The sequence below is a fragment of the Ursus arctos genome, unplaced genomic scaffold (assembly GCF_023065955.2).
Source record: "Ursus arctos isolate Adak ecotype North America unplaced genomic scaffold, UrsArc2.0 scaffold_7, whole genome shotgun sequence".
Classification (NCBI taxonomy): domain Eukaryota; kingdom Metazoa; phylum Chordata; class Mammalia; order Carnivora; family Ursidae; genus Ursus; species Ursus arctos.
The window spans coordinates 25,300,919-25,323,061 of NW_026623089.1; the positions used below are offsets into that span (position 1 = coordinate 25,300,919).

General features: G+C 44.7%; 1 protein-coding gene across 3 annotated transcripts in view; it reads right to left on the reverse strand.

Annotated features, from left to right (window-relative positions):
• The window catches only part of WBP1L (WW domain binding protein 1 like), a 57,777-nt gene that overhangs the window by 34,358 nt on the left and 1,276 nt on the right, over positions 1–22,143 (reverse strand). Inside the window, exon 2 of one of the 3 annotated variants that reach the window (XM_026494010.4) lies at positions 10,998–11,052. The exons of 1 other annotated variant lie outside the window; for it this stretch is intronic. In XM_026494010.4, the coding sequence (XP_026349795.1) occupies positions 10,998–11,012 (15 nt within the window). In that variant the 5' untranslated portion in view covers positions 11,013–11,052. One more of the 3 variants, XM_026494009.4, reaches the window with a different exon arrangement.

The following is a 22,143-nucleotide window of genomic DNA, read 5'->3' on the forward strand; positions in this document are numbered from 1 at the left end:
TGGGCAAACGGCTTACCTCCCATAAGCCTCAGCATGCACTTCTGTAGAAACAGAACCGCACTACCACTTAAGACAGAGTTGTTATGTGGATTAAGAGAGAAAAAAATGTATGAAAGTACATACGTATGATGTATGATAAAGACCAATAGCATATATATTTTTGTCATTTTTAAAAAAACAGAATTATCACCAAGTATTCTTTAGAAAGCTAGCTTTCCCATAGCTCCAGTAAAGAATGTAATTACACTGTCAGACACAGAAATGCTAGAAATACAGAAAATTATGTAACCAAAAACAGTCAAAGTTTTTATAGGCAAGGTCTGAATCACAGAAGGGCAGAAAGGGTCTTCAAGAGGTCTTCTAGTCCAACCTTCCACCAGGGATCTGTTCAGAAACAAAAGCTTAAGGGGCGCCTGGGTGGCTCAGATGGTTAAGCATCCAACTCTTGGTTTCAGCTCAGGTCATAATCTCAGGGTCCTGAGATCGAGCCCCGCCTCAGGCTCTGGGCTCAACCTGGAGTCTGCTTAAGATTCTCCCTCTGCCCTTCCACGTACCATCACCCCCCACCCCTGCATGAGTGCACGCTCGCGCTCTCTCTCTCAAATAAATAAATAAAGCTTAAAAGAAAAAAAAAAGAAACAAGAGCTTAAGATCCACCCGCTGTTGATCCTCTGAGATGCTCCCCAGGACCACCAACCCAGCCCTTCACTGGACCAACTGCATCCTCTCAGCTGAGAGGAGGTGACTGGACACGGACCCTCCCCTTCTTGTCTCCTCAATATACAAGATGACTAGCATATTGGTATAATAAGCGACAGCCTCCCAACCCCCGGTCAACTCACACTGGTAGGCCTGTCCCCTCCACCCTTCACCTCTGGTCCTCAGGCTTCTAGTTTCCCATACCCCTGTGGTCTTATGCGGTTTCACATCCCTTAGGGATGAGTACATAGAAATAATGGTTACATTTCTACTAAATGCCTACTCGCAGCCAGCCAAGGTGCTCGTGTTTTAAATACATTCGTTTGTGAAAAACCCTCAATAATTCTTCCAGTAGGTTTTATTATTTTCATTTCAAAGATGAGGTTCAGAGCAGTTAAGCAGCCTGCCCAAGACCCTGGGGGAGCCAGGATGTGGACACAGGCCTTTCTGGCTCCCCCGCCCTGCTCCTTCTACCCTACCGCCTAGTCTCCCCCTCTCTCCCCCTGACATACATGCATGAGATGCTTCAACCAGCCCATTTCCATTGCTGCTCAAAGTCCTCACCAGGGCTCACTCTGCCCATAGGTTAAAAGGACAGCCTTTCTTGGGGGACAGAGGAGATGCTCAAATGCCCCCCACCCCTGGCCTATCAGCTGCACCAAAGGAACACTGCAGATTAACGAGAGAACCCACAGCATGTATGAAGTAAGCTTTTCAGAAACACTGACTTTTAAAGAATTTGGGGCAACCCAAGGGAGATCTGCTCACCCAGCACTTTCCTAACAGTGAGACAAACCCAGCAGTCCCTAGCAGCACCTCGCTAAGGCTTCTGGTTTGATCTCATCTGTGGCTTTTCCTCACCCAGGAACAGGCAGCAGAGGGTGTGTGTCTGTCCCCACCCCCTCTTAGAGCCGCTGGTTACAGTTACACATTCCGATACAGACATGCCTCTCAGACCAAAGGGGGGTGGGGGTGGCCAACTCTCAGAAGCCCTGGAACAAATAGTTGGCAACAGCTGTGTTCTCAGCAGACAGCAGTTGGTCTCTTGCTACTGTTTTCTCATTCCACACTGGGTTACGGGCTATAATTTAGTGCCCCTACTTCAAACAGCAGTTCGCAAAGCAATCAAGACTCTGCCATCAGGGTCTGTTGGCTCCGAAAAATCTGTCAGGAACGCCAAAATGTGGTCAATCCCACCCCCATCCTTCTGAGATCTCCAGGACGTCCCTGAGCCACACAGCCCTGACCACATGCCTACAAGGAGAAAGCCTCTGGGAGCCCTTCCCTCTAGAAGATCCCCCTCCCCCCCACTCAGAACTGTTAAGAAATCTCTGCTAACTAACCAAATCAAAATGGAGAAGGAATACAAGCAGTTTGGATCAAGAATCTACTCTGCCTCTCCTCCTCCCCAGTCTCTCCCCTCAGCTGTTTCCTCTGTAAGGCTCTGGAAACAGCTTTATGGTATCTGATGGAAAATCAGAATGGATGGCCCCAGAGACCTCAGGGATGTAGGGGGTTAAGAACACGGTGGCTCTGGAGGTAAGGAGCAACCAGCACAAAAGGAGAGAAGACTGGAAATTTCTGCATGGGAGCTGGCCTGCTCTAGCTGTGAGACATTCTTCTCAAAGGCTCCCTCCACCCAAAGCTGTAGTACAACAAACAAGCTCCCACCCTTCTTCCCTGCCCAAACCCGATCCACGGATAACCAGTTCAATTACCTGTCTAAGACCCAAAAGGAAAGGCATCCTGCAAGAGCATCGTCCACACTAACGTTTGGAACAAAGGGCTTTTAAAAGTTAAGGTCTTGGAATGAGCATTTCCCCAGGTGGGCCTGCGTGCTCCGCGGTCCCAGTTAACCAGCCTTCCTTAGCAAAGAAGAGAAAGTAAACAGAGTCCTGGGACCAGGCAGGCGCTCTCCCTCCTGCTGTCCTCACTACTCCCCCCGCCTGGCTCCGACCCACCCCCACCTTCTCGTGACATATCTCAGACGCAGCAAAGCCCAAGCTGTCTGCCAAGGGGGAAATGACATCAGTTCAGGCACAGCAGAAAAAACTCCAGACAGCTGCTGTGGAATACGGAGGAGGATGTGCTGCAAACCCATGACGGCCAGCCCTGGACCCACCGAGCAGGGGGGCCTGAGATCAGCTCCCCTCTGCTCTGAGCTGGCTCGGAGGCATAGAAATCAAATCCCTCAGGCTGAAAAGAGCTACATTTCTCTGAATAAGGACGGGGACGCTAGAGCTCCCAAGCTATTGTTTCTCCTCCTTGGGAAAGAAAATCCAGCCCGGTGATTTGTCAGTTTCACAGAAACTTTTCCACCCCCACTCCCACCAGAGTCGGTGCTCCATAAATAAAACAGTTGTATGAAGCCTGGCTGTCCCAACCTTCTCTAGAGATTGAGGCAATTAGCAGGGAGGGCTTGGAGGCACCTTTCCCCCAGCTAAGGTGGGACGTGCTACCTCAGACGCTGACCTCTGGAGACCTCGCTTCTACAGGAGAGTTTATATTTCATAAACAAACTGCGCATGTACAGGTGCCAACATCTTTCCTCACTTGTCTTACAAAGGTACAACAAGTCCCACGGCAGCCTCCAAGTTGCCAGTAAAGCAGATCATCTATATTTAAACCAACTCTTGCTTCTGAAAAGTTCACCACCCCAGGTTTGTCCGCTTTCTTCTCTAAGCTCACTTTATAGAGAAAATGACTAATAGCAAGCTTTGCACAGAAAGCAAAGGCCCTGGGTCTGGCGTCTGGTGTAGGCCAGCTCTCCTATGGCCACCCTTCCCTAAACAGCAGGTCCCAGCCGCTCTCCCCTGCCCTGAATCCTCCATCAACGACAACACTAACAAAGAACAAAAGGGTCATGTTTGGATTTGTACTTGCAGAAATGACACCTTTTGGAGGGCTTTATAAATTCAGAGTTTACTTTCTAATAACTTCTTGGGCGGCAAATTGATTCTATGTTTCCACCACTCAAAGCAAATACAGCTCCTCTTCCTTTTTATTTTCTGCAACAATTTTCTTCCAGTGATATTCATCGAAGGCCTCCATGGGAGTGGCAGGTTACCAGGCACGACCCAGGTAAATCGGAAACGACTCTCGCAAATTAATATCTCTCGCCCCCACCTCGGACAAGAAATTAGCAGCACGTAACATTTACAGCATGGTGAGTTGCCAACAGTACTTTTCAATCATTAGTGAATCCAGCCAGACACACAATGTGCTTGCTGCAGGTCTCCCACTGATGGTCAAGGTCACACTGACTTTCCTGACAAGGAAATGAATGAGCCAAGCCAGCTGAGCCATTTCCTCGAGGCTCATGAAAAGAATGAGCCTGAACCGCAGCCTCACTGCCACGGAGAGAGAGGAGATGGGATGTGTAGAGAGCAGTAGCTTCTGCTGCTGCAGGTGTCTTGGGGCTAGGGGGCCATTCTTCAGCAAATACGTATTAACAAGACGTGGCCACAGAGTCGACCCCATGCCTTGCTACCACTCTCACACACAAGCCAAATCAGCAGACAGAAGGGACAGGAGACAGGCAGGCCCAGGTATCAAGGCAGAGCTTTCAACACCCTCCTTTCATTTCCTCAGTCCCCTAGCAATCGCTGACCACCACAAAACTCATGCAGCATTATGACTTTCATCAGCCAAACTGGAGGAAAGGGCATTCACCGCCCTTCCTGGTCATCTCTGGTCTGAATTTACCTAACAAGACACAGTGGCACCTGCAATTCTCTGGAAAGAGTCCCATGGTGTAAGCGTACTTATTCACTCATTGCACACCTACTGAATGCCCAGTGTGCCAGACCCTGTTCTAGGTGCTGGGGACACTGCCATGAGCCAAAACGCTCAAGGACCCTTGCTATGATGGGCTGTGGAAGCATTCCACATTTCTAAATAACAATCATCGGCAGTGATCTCTGAATAAGTGGAATTGCAGCAAAATTACTAGAAATCCAAAAATAATTTTGTAAAAGTTCAATCTAAATTATCAAAATTGCATCATAGGCGTCCCGATTTTCCCCTAATGAATCATCATCCTTTTATGGATATAACTCAAAGCAGTGTTTCTAATCAGCAGCTGTCTACTTTTATCTTCTTATAAGATTATAAAATCCTGTGTACAAGGCAGCGTTAAACTCGATGCATTATACCTAGCACACACAATATCACATACTCAAACAAAGTGATTGTTGACAATGGCTTCTTTTTCACTCATCTTCTCCTTGACCCTCCCACCTGCCTCTTGCTGACTAACCCTCATTGAGCACCCAGATTTGGAGGAAGTCAGGAGAAAAAGAGAAGGAACTGGCAAACGTGGGCACCCCTAGGAAGGCAAGTTCACTTTTTGCCATGTGACCACAACCCAGTGACAAAGTAGTCCGCTTTGGGATTACAGAGGCAAGATGATCATTAGCAATTTGTACTCGACTGAAAAAAAAAAAAGGGGGTCCTTTTATGTAAGTGACCCTGGCTCATATATGACAGACTAAAGGCAAGGCAAATCCTTCTACAAACAATTTTGGTCATCTGCCTAACAATGCAGAATTTAATTCAACGCTGAACTCAACAACTTAAAAAAAAAAAAAGGAAGTCACACTACACCAGAATTAAGCAGGATCATGTTGTCAAAATGTTGCAGTTTAACAACTGTCTATGGGCTCAGGCAGTGCCTGAGCCACCCTTCCACTGACCCAGCCCCTTCCTCCCCAGTTTAGAAAATCCCCAAAGATAGGAATGCTGAAACCCTTTGGATTCTGAATAATTTATTATTTAACAAGACACGCTATAACAGTGTATGTGTTCATGGCTAACAGAATTCATCCTTTCACTGTAGTTGATGTAAGGATCTTTTGGCAATATCTTTCTAGGCACCCCATACATTTACAATCTTTAAATTCGGGGATGGAGGCGGGGAGAGTTATTTTTTTTTCAGTACTGACAATGAGCCAGACTCTGTGCTAAGAACTCCCTTTAACCCACATTGCACTTAACACCACAACAAACTCATGATGTAGGTATTACCCCTGTTCAATTGCAGAAACTGAAGCATATAGGATACCTTGCCCCAGGTCACACAGCTAGCAGTGGGAGAGCAAGGATATGAATAAAGCCTCTAGCTCCAAAGACTTTTTCCCTGACAGTAATACAGGTGTTGTGATATCAGACCAAAAGTTACCGAGGCAAACACCAGATTGAGGGTTCAGCTGAATGTTGAGCAGACATGCACATCCCTGGTCAGTGCCCCAGAACCCTGTTTTAGAAGTCTGCCACTTACCCTGGCTCTGATTGCTGTATTCCAGAGCACAAAGGACAGGCCCGTAGGCCCCAGGATGCCAATTCTGACCCACTTTGGAGCCCGGGTTCTATGAGATAAATGACTGGGAAAGCCCTAAAGTTCTCATCCGTTCTCAGCACACGAACGGTCTCCACGCAAGGAGCCAGCTGGAACAGAAGATCTTCCATGCCTTGGATCTCAGGTAACTGGTGAATTGTTCCCACACCGTGTCACGGCGAGGTGAGGCTGGAAGGAGACTAGGGCTGAGGGCTGGGGGTTTCTAATTTCATAAGCAGGGAATGTGAAGAAAGGGTTTTGTCAGAATAGGACAACAACTGCCAGGCTTCTGGGATAGAAGACAATCTCCAGACCCAAGGCCGTTTTTACTAACAGGAGCTTTGGAGCAGAGGCTGCTAGGCTGACACAGAACATCTCTAAGATGAGAGATGTTTTATGTTTCTCAGGTTGGGCACAGGCACATTTAAATGCCTTCCAGTTTGGACTCAAAAAACCCTAAACCAAACCAAACAAAAACAACAACAAAAACCTAGAAGTGGGGGCGCCTAGGTGGCGCAGTCATTAAGCGTCTGCCTTCGGCTCAGGGCATGATCCCGACATTCTGGGATCGAGCCCCGCATCAGGCTCCTCCGCTGGGAGCCTGCTTCTTCCTCTCCCACTCCCCCTGCTTGTGTTCCCTCTCTCACTGGCTGTCTCTCTCTCTCTGTCAAATAAATAAATAAAATCTTTAAAAAAAAAACAAAAACAACGAAAAAACCTAGAAGTATAGATGAACTCCAAACTCCAAACCCCAAACCAAAGTGAGTGCCACAAAATCAAACTGAGGCATCCTCATGTATGAATGTGAGGCTGGGCATCAGTAAAAGGATCCTGGAATAATTATTTTGGGGAACGCCATGGGAAGGAGTCCAAAGCCAGAACAAAGATTTGCAGAACTTTGCCAAATAGAAATGCTAAGGACTGTTTGGTGCCAGAAACCAAGAGTATTAGCTTATCTGTGTCCTCGGGTTGGACAAAGGCAGACGTGTAGCAAGCCTGCCGAGACAAGAAAACACACCTTTCCTGGTTTCTGAGTAGGACAAGGAGCTCTACAAGTCACACAGGGCTTGTAGGGGTGCCTGGTAGGGTGTCTGTGGATATAGGGGTGCCTGGCTGGCTCAGTCAGTAGAGCATGCGACTCTTCATCTCAGGGTCTTGAGTCCGAGCCCCACACTGGGTGTAGAGATTACTTAAAAACAAAAACCAAAAATACCTATGACTGCTTTCCTACTATTGAGTCTTCCAGGAAAGATGGCTGGGCAAACAGCCCTTAACTGTAGTATGTAATCACCTGCTAAACATCAAACAATGTATTTCAGAGAGGAAGTACTCTAATGTATGTTGATATCTCAGTCCTTACAGGTGAAAAACGGGAGCTTCAGTGAAGTTAGGTAACTCATTCAAGGGCACACACCTAGTAAGCAGTGGGGCCAGCACTTCAGTTAGGCCGGTGTGACTCTAAGATGGCTCGAACATGCATGGAGATGGTACTCTGATATTGTAATTGTCTCTTTCCCTTCATTTGTGACCCAGAAAGTCACAGTCACATCCAGGCACCCAGGCTGTAGCATGAAGATGAGGAGGATACACTATTAGATGAACCAGTCTTGCCCTAGAGGATTTACTGGTTTAATTGCCCAGTTAGGGAGAAAGACAGCAGGTAGAGAAACAAACACAGGCACTCTATCATAAATGTGGGGGGAGGAGTAGAGACAGTAACTGCAAGAAGAGCTCAAAGAAGGGAGGCGAGTCAGGGACAGAAAGGCCAAAGAAAGCTGTATCAAAGGACAGGTACTAAAGTAACATGGACGCTAGCGGTAGGAAGATGAGCGTGGTAGGCAAAGCCAAGTAGAGCCCAAAGCATGGAGACAAGGGCAGTGGGGCATCTGAGAAAGACACAAGACGGGGCACAGATGAGCTGGAGAGAGAAGGCAGAAGCCCCACAAACTGAGTACTTCTAACGAGCACATTTGTTCTTTCTGGTAACTAGGGGAGCACCATGAATAGCAAGGACAGGAATTTCTAGTTTACTTAGTGTCTTAGGCTCTCTTTTTGCTTGTTTACCTCTTGGAGTTGCTCTTGTTCCACTCTGGGGGGTGGGGAAGGTGGAGGGAAGATACCTATTTCAAAGGTCTTTTAAATAGAGAGAGAGAAATAAAAGTAGCAGAACGTGATGATGAAATCTCAAGAAAATTCCTTTTACGTAGTCAGGTCCTGACCCCAATGTCTTGTCTGAGAAAATGAGAAAACACACACACACACACACACACACACGTAGCAGAAGCTGAAACCAGTTTAAGGACAGCTCCCTGAGGTTCCTAGCTTTCCTGCCCCCTAACAAGAAAATCCTTCTGCGTTGACAATCACTCTGCAAATATTTATTACCTTCCGGGAGGGACATTTACTGCCTGCTCCAGAGAGCCCAGGGGTCTCTGAAACTCAGCGTGGACAGTGGGCTGTCCCTGAGTTAATGGGCCGCCGCTGATCTGCAACTCCAGCTTTATCAAGTACAACTGCAGCCTTGTTTGTTTTTGTACGGAAATGCCAGGTTCATTTTTTCCTGCCCTGAAAGCAGTTCAGCCCCCCACCAAACGAGCAAGTAGCCAAGAATTACATGACAATCAGCAAGCTCGGCTCAGGGCTGTCCCCTGACACTTTTCCGTCTGCTCCCAAGCTGCTCTCTAAACTGAAGATTGGAATAAGAACAAAAGGAGAGACGTGGGTCACACCCAGTACCTGACACCCACTGGGATGTAACCAGGAAAGAGCACTAACTCCATTAGGAAAATGAGTCTTCAAGGTCTCCACTAAATCTGATTTCATCTCTCCCTTCTATTTCAACTTGGAGCAAGACGAGGAGATACGTGATCCACTTCAGGTGGGAACACGGGTACAGTGGCAGCAGGCCCGCAGTAAGGGCTAACAGGAAGGTCATTTTATTAAATGACCTCAACTCTGAGTCCCTGGAAGCAGCTCCAGGCCCTCTGGCTGCAAAGTTGTAAGAGCGATTATTCACACTGTTCAGAGAGAGACCATCTTGGTTGTGCTTTCATAGGAAAATCCACCCACTCTTTATGTGCTCATAAGCTCAGCAAACTGATTTCTTCTCAGGCCTAACTCTTCTAAAGTAGAAGCAACTTAAGGGCAAGATGTCTAACTTTCACTTCTGTGTCCCTCACCTTACCAAGCAATGCCTTGCACAAAGCAGGCCCTCAGAAAAGGATAAAGAGACGTATGACTGTAAAAAGGAAGCTAATACAGCTGAATCCCCAGACAGTAGTGCAGGTGACAATTTCGTGGCCACAGGAACCCAATAAACAGCTAAGAGATCGGGTGAGCACATGGATATTACTGGGAAACCCTCTGTGTGTCCCCATTATCTGTATACCTATAATTTCTCTGCTGAGGAGTTTAAAGCATTTAAGCCATCTCAAAAGTAAAATTCCCTTACTCAAGGTAGAACTTGGGACGTGATCTAACCCCATTAGTTTTTCGATTATGGGGACTGGGATGAAGCTGCTCCTGGTTTTGTCACCGGTCACCAACTAACTGCATTAAGCAACACCTAGAAGTTGCCTGCTTTTCTTTTTTTGCATAAAGGATTGTGAAACTTAGTAAGGTCTAGCTGAAAAAACACAGCTCCTGGCACCATATCTTTCCTCATTTCCTGGATCTTATGTAAATCAAATATTCCCTTCTCCCTCCTTAGGCTATTCGATACTCAATCTACTCCGGCTCTAAGAGTTCATGGTCAAAAGCACCAGAAGGAAACATTAAGACAATTTATCACTCCCATAAGTTATAGGGGGTGGGAAAGCTTCTGGAACACACACATCCACACCCCCAAGTAAAATGATGACGAAGGGTGGTGAAATTGGAGAGGGCATCACAGCAGATGGAATCCTCTGCTCCTTTCGTCATATAACGCCCAACCGCGAGTCACACCTGAACCGCATACTCCCAAGGCCACAGAGAGTGGGGCAACACAGATGACAGCAATAAGTAAACCTTACTTCAAAACCACCTTGACCCAGGGCCCAAATCCTGAAGCACTAGAGCAAAGCAGAAGAGGCAGGCAGAGATATGCGACGATACAGGCCTAACGCTTAGGGAGAGAAAAGCCGAAAGTGCCTTTGAGAAAGCATCCCCCGTCATGGCAAGAAGGGAAGTCAGTGCAAGCCACTGACCCTCCCTGAAAAAAATTAGCAGGTACTTGTATCTTTACACTTATATCCATTGTTTCAAACCTTCCACTTGATTCAAGATGCACATTCTGGGCAAGGTGTGCTCAATATTGCAGAAAAGGTGGAGCTAAGCAGCGAGAGAGACAATAAATCATCATCCTTGCAGAACTCGAGGTTTATTAACTACTTTCACATCCATTTTAGTTGCTCCCTCTATCAGCGGGTGACAGGGCTAGAAGTTTTTACCATCCCCACTTGCCAGACAATATAGTGAATGTCTGAAAATGTGCAGTGGCCTAGGACCAGACTTAGGGTTTCTGACTGAAGGGACAGAGGTCTTCCCATGGAACCCCAGCGGGTGACACAAACTAGACTCTACTGGGGCGCTGGCATTCTTCTGTGCTACCGCCTAGCTTCAGGACCCTACACCAATTGCTTAACTTCTCTGAGTTGGTTGGTTCCTTCTATCAGCATCGCCCAGAGATGACTCTGAGGCAGCCATTTCTGCGATAAGAGGCCCATGTGGTTGAAAAAGGCTGCCGTCTCTCTTGGAGATTCACAATGCATGTGCTTTACAGGGAAGCCTCCGAGGAGTCTCACAGTTAAGAAGCCTGTTCAACCCAAAATCTCCTACATTTCAAACAGCACAGTCCTTCTTTCTTACTGAACATCTGTTCGTGGCATCATTATCTCTATGGTGTTTGTCAGCCTCCAAATTCTAGGTTCCATTTCTCCCTCAGCAGCTTTGCTCATCTGCTGTGAAGCCCCCAGTACTGTACCTTCAGGGCAGGCATAGTCAGCCAGGCACAGGATGGGGACACGCAGCTGACGCCCCTGGAGAGGTGAAAGAGGACAAAATATGCTGACAGGTCTTCTCATTTTCCTGGGTTTCTCTGAACATTTGTGCAATCTCAGATAAGAGTAGGATTTTCCCCCAAAATTCTCCCTACGCTAGAAACTGAGGGCATAAGTCCTAAGTTAATCTTTCACCTTACACACTGGGGAGAGGTTGGAAAAGGATATCCATTGTGACAAGATGACAAAGAAAGTTGGGGGGGGGGGGGTTGCCGTGACTGAAACTCTACCACTAGATGTGGTCAAGTGAAAGAAAGAGAAAGCTGTAGTTGGAAGGGCGCCTCTGACACTCACGGGACTGCGGGGTGTTCTTGGGGGGCAACTTTTTTTAAGTAGTGGCACACTTAGGGAGGGTTACTTAAGAAAGCTGAAGAACTGTCATACGTGAGCTGAATTTTCTAATGGTATTTTTACCTCTGGATCTAACTTAAGTTCTCACATGCAAGATCCTATAACATTAAGCAATTATTGTCCATTTTTAGGGTATGATATGGTATGGTGGTTATGCTGAGGAACAAAATCCTTTTATCTTTTAGAGATTCAAATGGAACTATTCATGGTTGAAATGCAGTCTTCTTCAAAATAACATCACTGGGCATGAATGGAAGTGACAGCGGGTATAGACAAAAGAAGACAGCCATGACAATAAATTGCTGGAGTTGGGCAATGGGGACTTGGGGGCTCATTATGCCATTTTCTTTATTTTTATATATGTTGAAGACTTTCCAGAATAAAGATATTTAAAGGATTCTATTCTAAATAATGTCCAAAGTAATAGTAAGCTTTACAGCGCCCCTGAAGGAACTAAGGAATACCAAAACCTCCAAGTGACAAAAGAAAAAAATAGATAAACTGGACTTCCCCCAAATGAAAAACAATTATGCTTCAAAGGGCACCATCGAGAAAGTGAAAGACAAAACAAAACAAAAACCACCAAAAGGGAAAAATATTTGCTAATCATTTATCTGATAAAGGACCAATAAAGGCTTAACGTGAGACTCCTCAGAGGCTTCCCTGTAAAGCCCACGCATCGTACATCTCCAAGACAGACGGCAACTTTCTTTGACCACATGGGCCTCTTATCACAGAAATGGCTGCGTCAAAGCCATCTCTGGGTGATGCTGATAGAAGGAGCCAGCCAATACAGAGAAGTTAAGCAACTGGTTCCCAGGTCATGAGAACAGATGGTAACACAGGAGAATGCCAGAGCCCCAGTAGACTCTGGTTTAAAGGGGAAAATCCTCTGCGTAGTCACTCACTGGGATTCCATGAGAAGACTTCTGTCCCTTTAGTCAGATAAGGGACTTTAAAATGGGCAAAGAATTGAACAGACATTTCTCCAAAGAAGATACACAAATGGCAGCTAAGAACATATGTTCAACATCACTAGTCACTAAGGAAATACGAACCAAAACTACAATGAGATCCTACTTCACACCCATTAGGATGGTTACAATAAAAAAGACAGACAATAACAGGTGTTAGAGAGGATGTAGAGAAATTGGAACCCTCATAAGTGCCGGTGGAGAACACGACATGGTACAGCCACTTTGGAAAACAGTCTGGCAATTCCTGAAAGAAAGTAGACATAGAGTTACCACATTAACAGCAATTCTACTTCTAGGTATAGCCTACGAAAAGTGAAAACACACGTCCACACAAAAACTTGCCTATCAGCGTTCATAGCATTATTCCTAACAGTCCCAAAGTGGTAACAGCCCAAGTGTCTATGAGTTGACCAATCGATGGATAAAATGTGTTATACCCATACAACAGAATATGAATGGAAAGGAAAAAAGTACCGACACTTCCTGAAAACATCACACTAAGTGAAAGAAGCCAATCACAAAACACCACAAAGTGTTATGATTCTATTTACATGAATTGTACAGAACGGGAAAATCCATAGTAGCAGAAAGCAGATTAGCGGTTGCCAGGGAATGGGGTGCGGGGGGCTCAGGAAGGGAACTACTAATTGATATAGGGTTGCTTTCTGGGGTGATGAAAATGTTCTGAAATAGACAGGGGTGACGGTGGCCCAGTCTTGTGAACATGCTAAAAACCAGTGAACTGTACGCTCTACAAGGGTGAATTTTATGGTGTGTGAATTGTATTTCAATAAAGCTGTTATTATTTTTTTAAAAAGCCTCAGAAACCATCCTCCCCTCAGAACAGGAAGTACAGCACACCTCAGCACAGGACGCTGTGTGCCGAGAGCAGAGAGACCTGCGTGTGGTCTGGCCCCGCGGTCAGAATGGATGTCCAACCGCAACTCCCACGCCCAAGACAAGGCACACTTATTTGCTGGTGGTAACCCCACTCTTCCTCACTCAAGAGGGCACAGTGATGTACAGATCAGGATAATAGTGTATATTCTAACTCTGAGAATAAACAATTTCATACTTTATTATTAGAAAACAATAGCTGGAAAAACATCCCTCATCAGACTGCCAAGGCTGGTGATATGGAAAGTGAGTCACACGCCTCTGGACTAGGAGCTCACTAAAATATACTCTTAAATTCTTCCACTGGAAACAGATCTTGGGTCAGTCAAGGAACAAGGAAGCCTCAAGGCTTCCCCAAAGCTTTAAAAAAAAAAAAAAAAAAGATAATTACACAGGCTAACATTAACCAAGTAATTACTATGTGGCAGGCACTGTTCTAAGTGCTTAGTAAACACTAACTCAATTAATCCTTATAATAAGTCAATTAACCCGCACAATAACCCTATAAGCTAGGTGCTATTATCCCATTTTACAGAAGAGGAAACTGAGTCAATTAACTAGCCTAAGGCTATCTGGAGGCAGGCTGGCTCCAGAGTCTGCACTCTCAGTGATGATACTTCCAAGGACTCCTTCTTCTGGGATGCCCACCACAGAAGGGTGGTTGGTTAGACTTCTGTGCCACACAGCACCTGGCCAACAGTTCCAAGCCACCTGCCTGACTTCTTCCAGGGGCCTACAAACCACCTCCTTCAGCACCCGAGCAGGGGTGCTTCCCTAGCTGCTTCCCTAGCTCCAGGCACACTGCACGTGAATCCTGCTCCCACAGCAAAGGGAGCAACCAGTCCACAGACAGGGAGGAGAATCAGAGACATACACAGGCTTTCAAGAAAGAAAACTGAAATGTTCCCCACGTGCCTGTGTTGAGTCAGAAGGCACATCTTCAAGGATAAGCTGAGGGCAGAGACGAAGAAATGTTGCTCACACAATGTGTGGGGAACTGAGCCCTCGAATACCCTACTGATGGGGATGTCCACTGAAAGAACTGCTTTGGGAGAGCAATTTGGCACCATCTACCCCAAATTTCAAATGTACATACCCTACAACCCCACAATCTCTGATTCCACTTCTAGGAATCTAGCACAATTGCAGAAAGAAATACATAGAACAAGGTTCACTATAAAACAGTGTGAACTGGTAAGAACTTGGATACAACATATGTTCATCTATGGAACAGCACTTAAATAAATCATGGTCTAAAGCAATAACACACAGGTGGGGTTTTCTGGGAGGGTTTTTTGGTTTGGTTTGGTTTGGTTTGTTTTTGCAATTCTATACTCAATTCTGAATGCCATTCTTCTCCTTTTGTTTCCTCTTCTTGAGGCTTTCCTAAACTTGGTCAACTCTCCTTATTATTCTCTTACTGTTTAATAATCTCATTTCCAAGCTTTTTGGGTTTTGATTAATATTATTCTTTTTCTTTTCTTTTCTTTTTTTTTAAGTAGGCTCCATGCCCAGAGTGGAGCCCCATGCGGGGCTTGAATTCACAACCCTGAGATCAAGACCTGAGCCGAGATCGATCAAGAGTCAGATGCTTAACTGACTGAGCCACCCAGGTGCCCCAACATGCAGGCATTCTTTCAAAAATCAAGGTATATATGCGATACGGAAAGAAGTCTATGAAGGATGAAATAATGCATGTTGTAAAGTACTACATATAAATTATCCCATTTTTATTTTTTTAAAAAATAAAACGAAAATAAAGAACTTTCTCCATACCAACAATGTTATGTTTATATATAGGAGTTACATATACATATATATGAACTATTACTATATCTATATTCAGCATAAGCAGAAAACCCACCAAAAACACACACCAAACCACAAACTTTCACTTTTTACTCTAAGCATTTCTGTCTGTATTACGTATCATTGTTACAAGCATGTGTTACTTTTGTGTAACTAAAAACTGACTTGAAAAGGTAAAAGGCACCTTAAAGCTCAAAGAAAAGCAGCAGTCAGGTCTAAGGAAGGAAAAGGGAAAGAAAGCCTAGTGGACCTTGTGCCAAATCAGACCGGTACAGGTTTTCTGCTTTCCCCCAACTCTCTGCAGACAGAGCAAGGGCATTTGCATATTTAAAAACAAAGGACTCAAGTAAAAAGAAAGAAATACACAAGATGAACTTCTCACACTATTCAACTCTATATTCAAATCCCAAAGAGCTACAATGTTCCACCATCTCCGTATCAAAAGCCAAATATTAACCTTCTCTCCCAAATAAACCACAAAGAGGGAAAAATAACTTAGATGTGATCAGTCAACTAAGTTGTGGTTTTTCTGTTGTTTCTGTGTTCGGTTGGATTTTAATATAACTGGAGTGACCACCAGGCGGAATTTTAGATGAGGAAGATAATTTCGGAAATGATGAACAAAAAAATAGCATGTAGGATTTTGAAAAACGTGAATAATTTTCTCCAAGAACGCATGCTTCTGATCTGCAAGAATGTGTAATAACACAGTGTTACAACATAAGATCTGTCTTGCTTGATATTTAAAAATCAAAACAGACATGTTTTTATAGCTTTACTCTAGGATCCACCCTTCCAAGCCACAAATATTCTTGCAACGTCTCAAAATCACTTTTACCTCTTCCAAAACAAGTTTAAATTAAATTCTTTAAAACACCTAAGATCATGAATCAAAAACCTAGCCAAGGCACTCTGAGGGTAATGACGGCACCAGGAACGGACGATCCATCGCTCATCTATTTTCCCACAGAAGAAAGTATGGAAAGAAGAAAGCCAAAAGTAAATAAATCCAAGCTATGGGAATGTAGCTGAGTAAGCGAGAGTATCCCAAAAACCCAAACCACGCAAGACTGGCGATCTCCAAGTCTGAGACCATGACCTACTTTAATTCCCACACTGGGAAAGCCCAGAATTGTATCAACAAGCCACGGAATTCAATAGGATGAGATTTGTTTCCCCTTTCCTTACCTCCTAGGTTGCAATGTTCTGGATTTATTGATATTTCTTTGTTTGTGGTTTCCACATTACATATAGTTTTTTGGCCAGACTTTGCTCCACCTAGTGGAAATACAAAGGATGGTCCAAAAGGGAGGTGCCCAGAAGCAGACCTCAACTTGTCTGTCCTATGCCACCAAGACAGATCACAAAGACCCACTGTCACTGCTCCCTGTTACTCAGTGGCTGTTCTTTTGTCTGTGCAGTTATGATGGGATTGGTGGCCCCAGTGGTGGGTTATAGGGCAAAGAATGAAATCACATCATTGCACCACCTGGATCCTGATGGTTCCAATAGCGTTAGTCCAACAGGAAAGCAAGAGATGCTCTCAGGTGAACGGACGGCCAGGCATTCAAAAGGCATTTGGAACTGTTAATCCGAAGTCATCTGAGGTACCCACAGTATGCTTAAAGAGTTGCCCACTAGGGCCCCAAATCCACAGATGTGCTGCATCCTGGGGGCTTGAAAGGGAAGGCTTCTCCTGAGGTCACACAGCCACCCTGAGGTCTGGGACAGTCAGCCCATGGCGACCCTGAGAACACCTCACAGTTTCTGTAGGCTGAGTGTGTGAAACAAACCAATGTTCATGGGGCCAAAATGAGAGTAGAACCAAGACTTGGAATGGGGAAAGGAAAAAATTCTAAGAACATGACTCTGTTCAGATAGGTAATGGGGCCAAGGAAGACACTGAGAAAAGAAAAGTAACTGGCCATCAGCCTTTCACGGGGGTGAAAACAAACACGTTCTTAAAATGAAACCACAAGGGCGAACCAAAGCAAGAGGAGAGAAAGTTTGAGACTGGGTGAATAAGGGAGGCTCACCTGCTTACTGAACCACAAACTAAAAAAAGTGTCTTTTTTCCCCACAATGTTTGATGTTGACTGACAAAGCCAGGCTGATTGACAACATGTTAACAAATCGGAGAGTAATCAAGATTCATAGGATATTAAAGCTCTCCACTGTCCCACCTAAAATTTGTTGTCAGAGAGGTTACTTCACACACTTCACAATGCTACGTTCTCTCCTCATAGAAGGCTGCCCTCAGACCCCGTGATAATCAGCATGAGCTGGTATGGGAATAGCAGGCACGCTAAACCAGCGTCTGTCCACCTCGGCCCCACTGACATTTTGGACCAGACAATTCTGTGTTGTGGGGGGCTATCCTTTGTTATGGGGGGTTTAGCAGCATCCCTGGCTCCAAGTTGTGGCAACCAAAAATGTTCCCAGACACTGACAAATGTCCTCTGGAAGGGGCAGAATTATCCCCAATTGAGAACCACAACTCTGAACATATAGGTTCACCAAGAACATTTCCTACAGGGACAAAATTAAACTCAGATATAGGACAGGATCAAGGAACTGACTTTTAAACTTCCCAAATCTCAGCTTCTAAACTTAATTTGAGAGCTGATACTAACTTGCCAACAACCAAATGTTCTCTGAGGACCACAAATAGTAACAGCAGGATAATTATTATTATACCTAATAGCCATTAAATATATTCCAAGAGCTTTACACACAGGATGTCTTTTCACCTCAAAGCAAACCCATAAGGTATGTACTATTATTGACCCCATTTTATAGATGAGGACACGAAGGCACAAAGAGGTTAACAACTTGCTCCAGGATAGTAAGTAGAAGTCAGGTTTGGATCTCAGGTGGTCCGCCCCCAGAGCCCACGACCTCACCACTGTGTTGGACTACACCCCACTATTCCTACACTGGAGAGCTCTTAGATCTGCACTATCGAGGAGTTAGTAGCCACATGTAGCTATTTAATTTAAATTAATTAAGATTAAATATCATACCAGTCTTGGAAAACAGTCTGGCAGTTCCAAAGTTACTATATGACCCAGCAATTCTACTGTTTGGTATACACCCAGGATAAATAAAAACTTATGTCTACACAAAAAACATGTACATGCCTGTTCATAGCCACATTATTCAAAGTAGTCCCAAAGTGGAAAGAGCCCAAATGTCCATCATTTGGTGAATGGATAAATTAAATGTGGTACATTCACAGCACTGAATGTTAACTGGCTACAGAAAGGAATGAAATGCTGATACCTGCCATGATGTACTGATACAAAACAGGGACAAATCCCAGAAATATTACGCTAAGTGAAAGAAGCGAGTCACAGAGGGCCACCTCGTGTATGATTCCATTTATAAGGAATGTCCAGAATAGGCAAATCCATAGAGACAGAAAATAGATTAGTGGCTGCCAGGGGCTGTGGGAGGCGGGGATGGAATGGGGAGGGGCTGCTAATGGCTACGGGGCTTCTATCTGGGGTAATGAAAACATCCTAAAATTAGATAGTAGGGGTGCCTGGGTGGCTCAGTGGGTTAGACGTCTGACTCTTGATTTCCACTAGGTCACAATCTCGGGGTCGTGGGATCAAGTCCCTCTCCCTTTGCTCCTTCCTCCAATCCCCCCCCCCAACTTGCTCTCTTTCTCAAAGAAATAAATTCATTAAACCTTAAAAAGACAAAGCAAACAAAAACAAAAATAGATAGTAGATGGTACACAATTCTGTGACTTACTAAAAAGCCATTTTACGTACACTTTAAAAGGGTGAATCTATTGGCATGTTAATTATGTCTCAATACAGCTGTTATAAAAAACTAAATGTCATTAAAAATTCAGTCGCTCATCTACCCTAGTCACATGCCAAGTGTCAGGAGTCACATGTGGCTATGTGGCTACCAAAACAGCGCAGATACAGATCACTTCTACTATCACCGGAAGTTCTACTGGGCTGCACTGCTTGGACGAATGGATAAAAGGCCTCCTACCATCTAAGCACAGTCTACCTTTCAAGCGTCTTCTACTCCTACCCTCCTCTACACACCCACATAGGAAGCTTCCCACAGACTATGTGCCGCCTCCAAACACAGCCTCCATTTTCACTTTTCCAGGCTGGAACAGACTTGTTTCCCTTCCCAACCTTTAAAGCCTCGTCCAAATGCCTGTTCTGTGAAGCTTTTCCTACATCCCACCTTTCCCAGGCCAGAGCAGAATCAATTGCTCCCACTGTCCTTTGTTTGCACACCTGTGCCTCCGGGTTAGAAATCATTGCGTGTGAGATCTGGCTTTCCCACCAGATAACCCGCTCCTTGAGGACAGGGATTCGGTTACTCCTCTGAGGGTCCCCAGTGCCCACCTGCATAGCAGCCTGCGGCAGAGAAGACATTTCAGTAAATGATCGCTAAATTCTACTGGAAGGATTTACGGAAACTCATGGTGTGGCTTTGAGACGATTGTTCGCTTTGGTATATAAAACAGACTAAGAAAATGAGGGAAAGGGAATTAAGAGTCTGGACGTTCCATCTTCCGCTATTCTGTGGGAAGAAATGAAGGTGATCACACCGAAATGCTGTTTTTAAGAAAGAAGAGTGGAATAGAGCTTCTGGACTAAAGACCGGGGCACCGCTGGTGAGTAAGGGGAGGGGGCACAGGGTATATACTATTGAGGAGTGAGGTAAGAAAAAATATCAGGAATTAGGACCCCCATCCAACGCAAAGTTTTAAGCATGGCAGAGGAAAGGTAAGGACTGTGTCTCTAAAGATTAAGCTGGGTGGCTTTATGGAAAAAGACATTTCTACTAAAATTTTATTTTAAATAACATGGTCAGGTTATCCTAGTTGAATCTAAGCAACAATAGAAAGGAAGAAACTCTATGTATCTCATTCATTATTTAACTAGAAGAGACAAATGTCAAGGCCTCACTGGCGACTCCAATATTTTTTTATTCTTTATGGATTTAAGGAATGACATCTGAGTCGCAGTAACCTATAGGAGAGTTAAGTCCAAGTTCCCAATCTCAGAAGTGAACTAGGCTGATAACTTTCCTAGGCCAGGATGGGAAGAAATGACAGTTTCAGGGGAGAGCTGGTAACAGGGAAAGCAGGCTGCCCTGTATTATATAAATATATAACACGATACATTTTGGATATTAGATGCATTTATATAAAAAGACTGTATTTCACAGAGGCATTTCAAGGGGAAAAAACACAGTAAATCACCGACACCATGTCCAATACGGAATGAGTACAGCAGGTCCCCCTCATTTCAGAGTTAGCTGGAAGCCCCTTGTTGAAATAAAGACAGTGAGTACCTGAAGTGCATCCTATGTCAAAATGGTCTCTCAATTTTTTTTTCTTCACTGATTTCTACAAGCCAAAAATCAACAAAAACCCAAACAAAACAAAAAGCAAATTGACTAAACAGCACTGGATTCAGAGTTAATAATTATATACTAACTTGCATGCCAAAGGTTAAAATTCAAAACACAAATCTCACTATCGATATCTAGTACTCCTGGGCAGAAAGAGACAGGCGTATGAGGTGGGAACAGGAGTACTGGGTGAGGGGGATGGTCAGGGAGAAGGAGCCCACTCATTACCGAACTTTTCTCTTCTCTGCATGAACCGTAGCCACATAATAACTGCTGGTTAGTGCTAGCTAGCATCCATCCAAATGGAACAAGGTACAAAAGCCACCCTGTCCCCAAAATAAGTATTGGAAGTGCCAGAGAAATGATAAGAAAGCGGCCTGTGATCGATAAACTGCAATTAGGGCATGACGTTGAAGATCCCCTCCCACATCTCCTCGCCAACTCCCAGGCTTCGGTGACCTGGCGGCAACCTCCACTTTCCATCCTTCCTCTGCCAAAGAACTGGATCTGTTTCCCACCGTCAACTCAGAGGCCCACCACTGCTCTTCCATCGGGTGAAGCATCCACTGGCCCGGGGCACCGATGTCCTAAGGCTCCAACGTTCTTAAGTCAACCCGCTAGCCGCGTAATTTACTGGATATTGAGAACGACCTTTCTTTACTTAAATGTAGAAGGCGAAGCAACAGTTTATCCTATATTTTGTTCTGTCAACACCTATGCTTTTTTTTTTAAGAGTTATTTCTTTATTTTAGAGAGACAGTAAGAATGAGCCTGTGGGGGGAGGGGCAGAGGGAGAGAGAGAATCTCCAGCGGACTTGCCATGGAGTGAGGAGCCGGATGCAAGACTCAATCCCACCACTCCAGCTGAAATCAGGAGCCAGACGCTCAACCGACTGAGCCACCCACGTGCTCCAACATCTATACTTCTTAACTTTACCAGTCCTGAGGGTTCTGACTTTTCCAATAAATAAAATCTATTTCTCCTGCCTGTTTATGATTTTAACTAGGAAAAGAAAGAACCCCAACAAGCCCTAAAATGGAAGAGTCTCAGCCCTACAAAAGGGACTATACTGGGCCAGAAAATGAGCTCTATTCCTTTCACATGTTATTTCAAATATACATAAATAGATTGGGGGGGAGAGAGATAAATAACAAATGGTGGTATAGCCATACAGTGGAATATTAGTCACAAAAAAAGGAACGAAGTACTGGTACATGCTACAATGTGGATGAACCTCAAAAACACTACATTAAGGGAAAGAAGACAGACACAAAATACCACAAATTGTAGGATTCCATTTATATGCAATATCCTGAATAGGTAAATCCATAGAGACAGAAAACAGATTGGTGGCTGCCAGGAGCTGGGGGAAAGGGAAATCAGGGAGGAACTGCTTAATGGGTACGGGGGTTTCTTTCGAAGTAACGAAAATGTTCTGGAACTAGATGTAGTGGTTGCACAACATTGTGAACGTACTAAACACCACTGAATTGTTCACTTTAAAATGGTGAAAGGGTTTTAAATGGTTTCTGTTCTACGAATTTCATCCCATTTAAAAAACGAATTAATTTTTAAAATAAAGGACACTCGGGGGGCAAAACAAGATGCATATGTGAAAAGGCAGCCCATAAACTCCTAAGG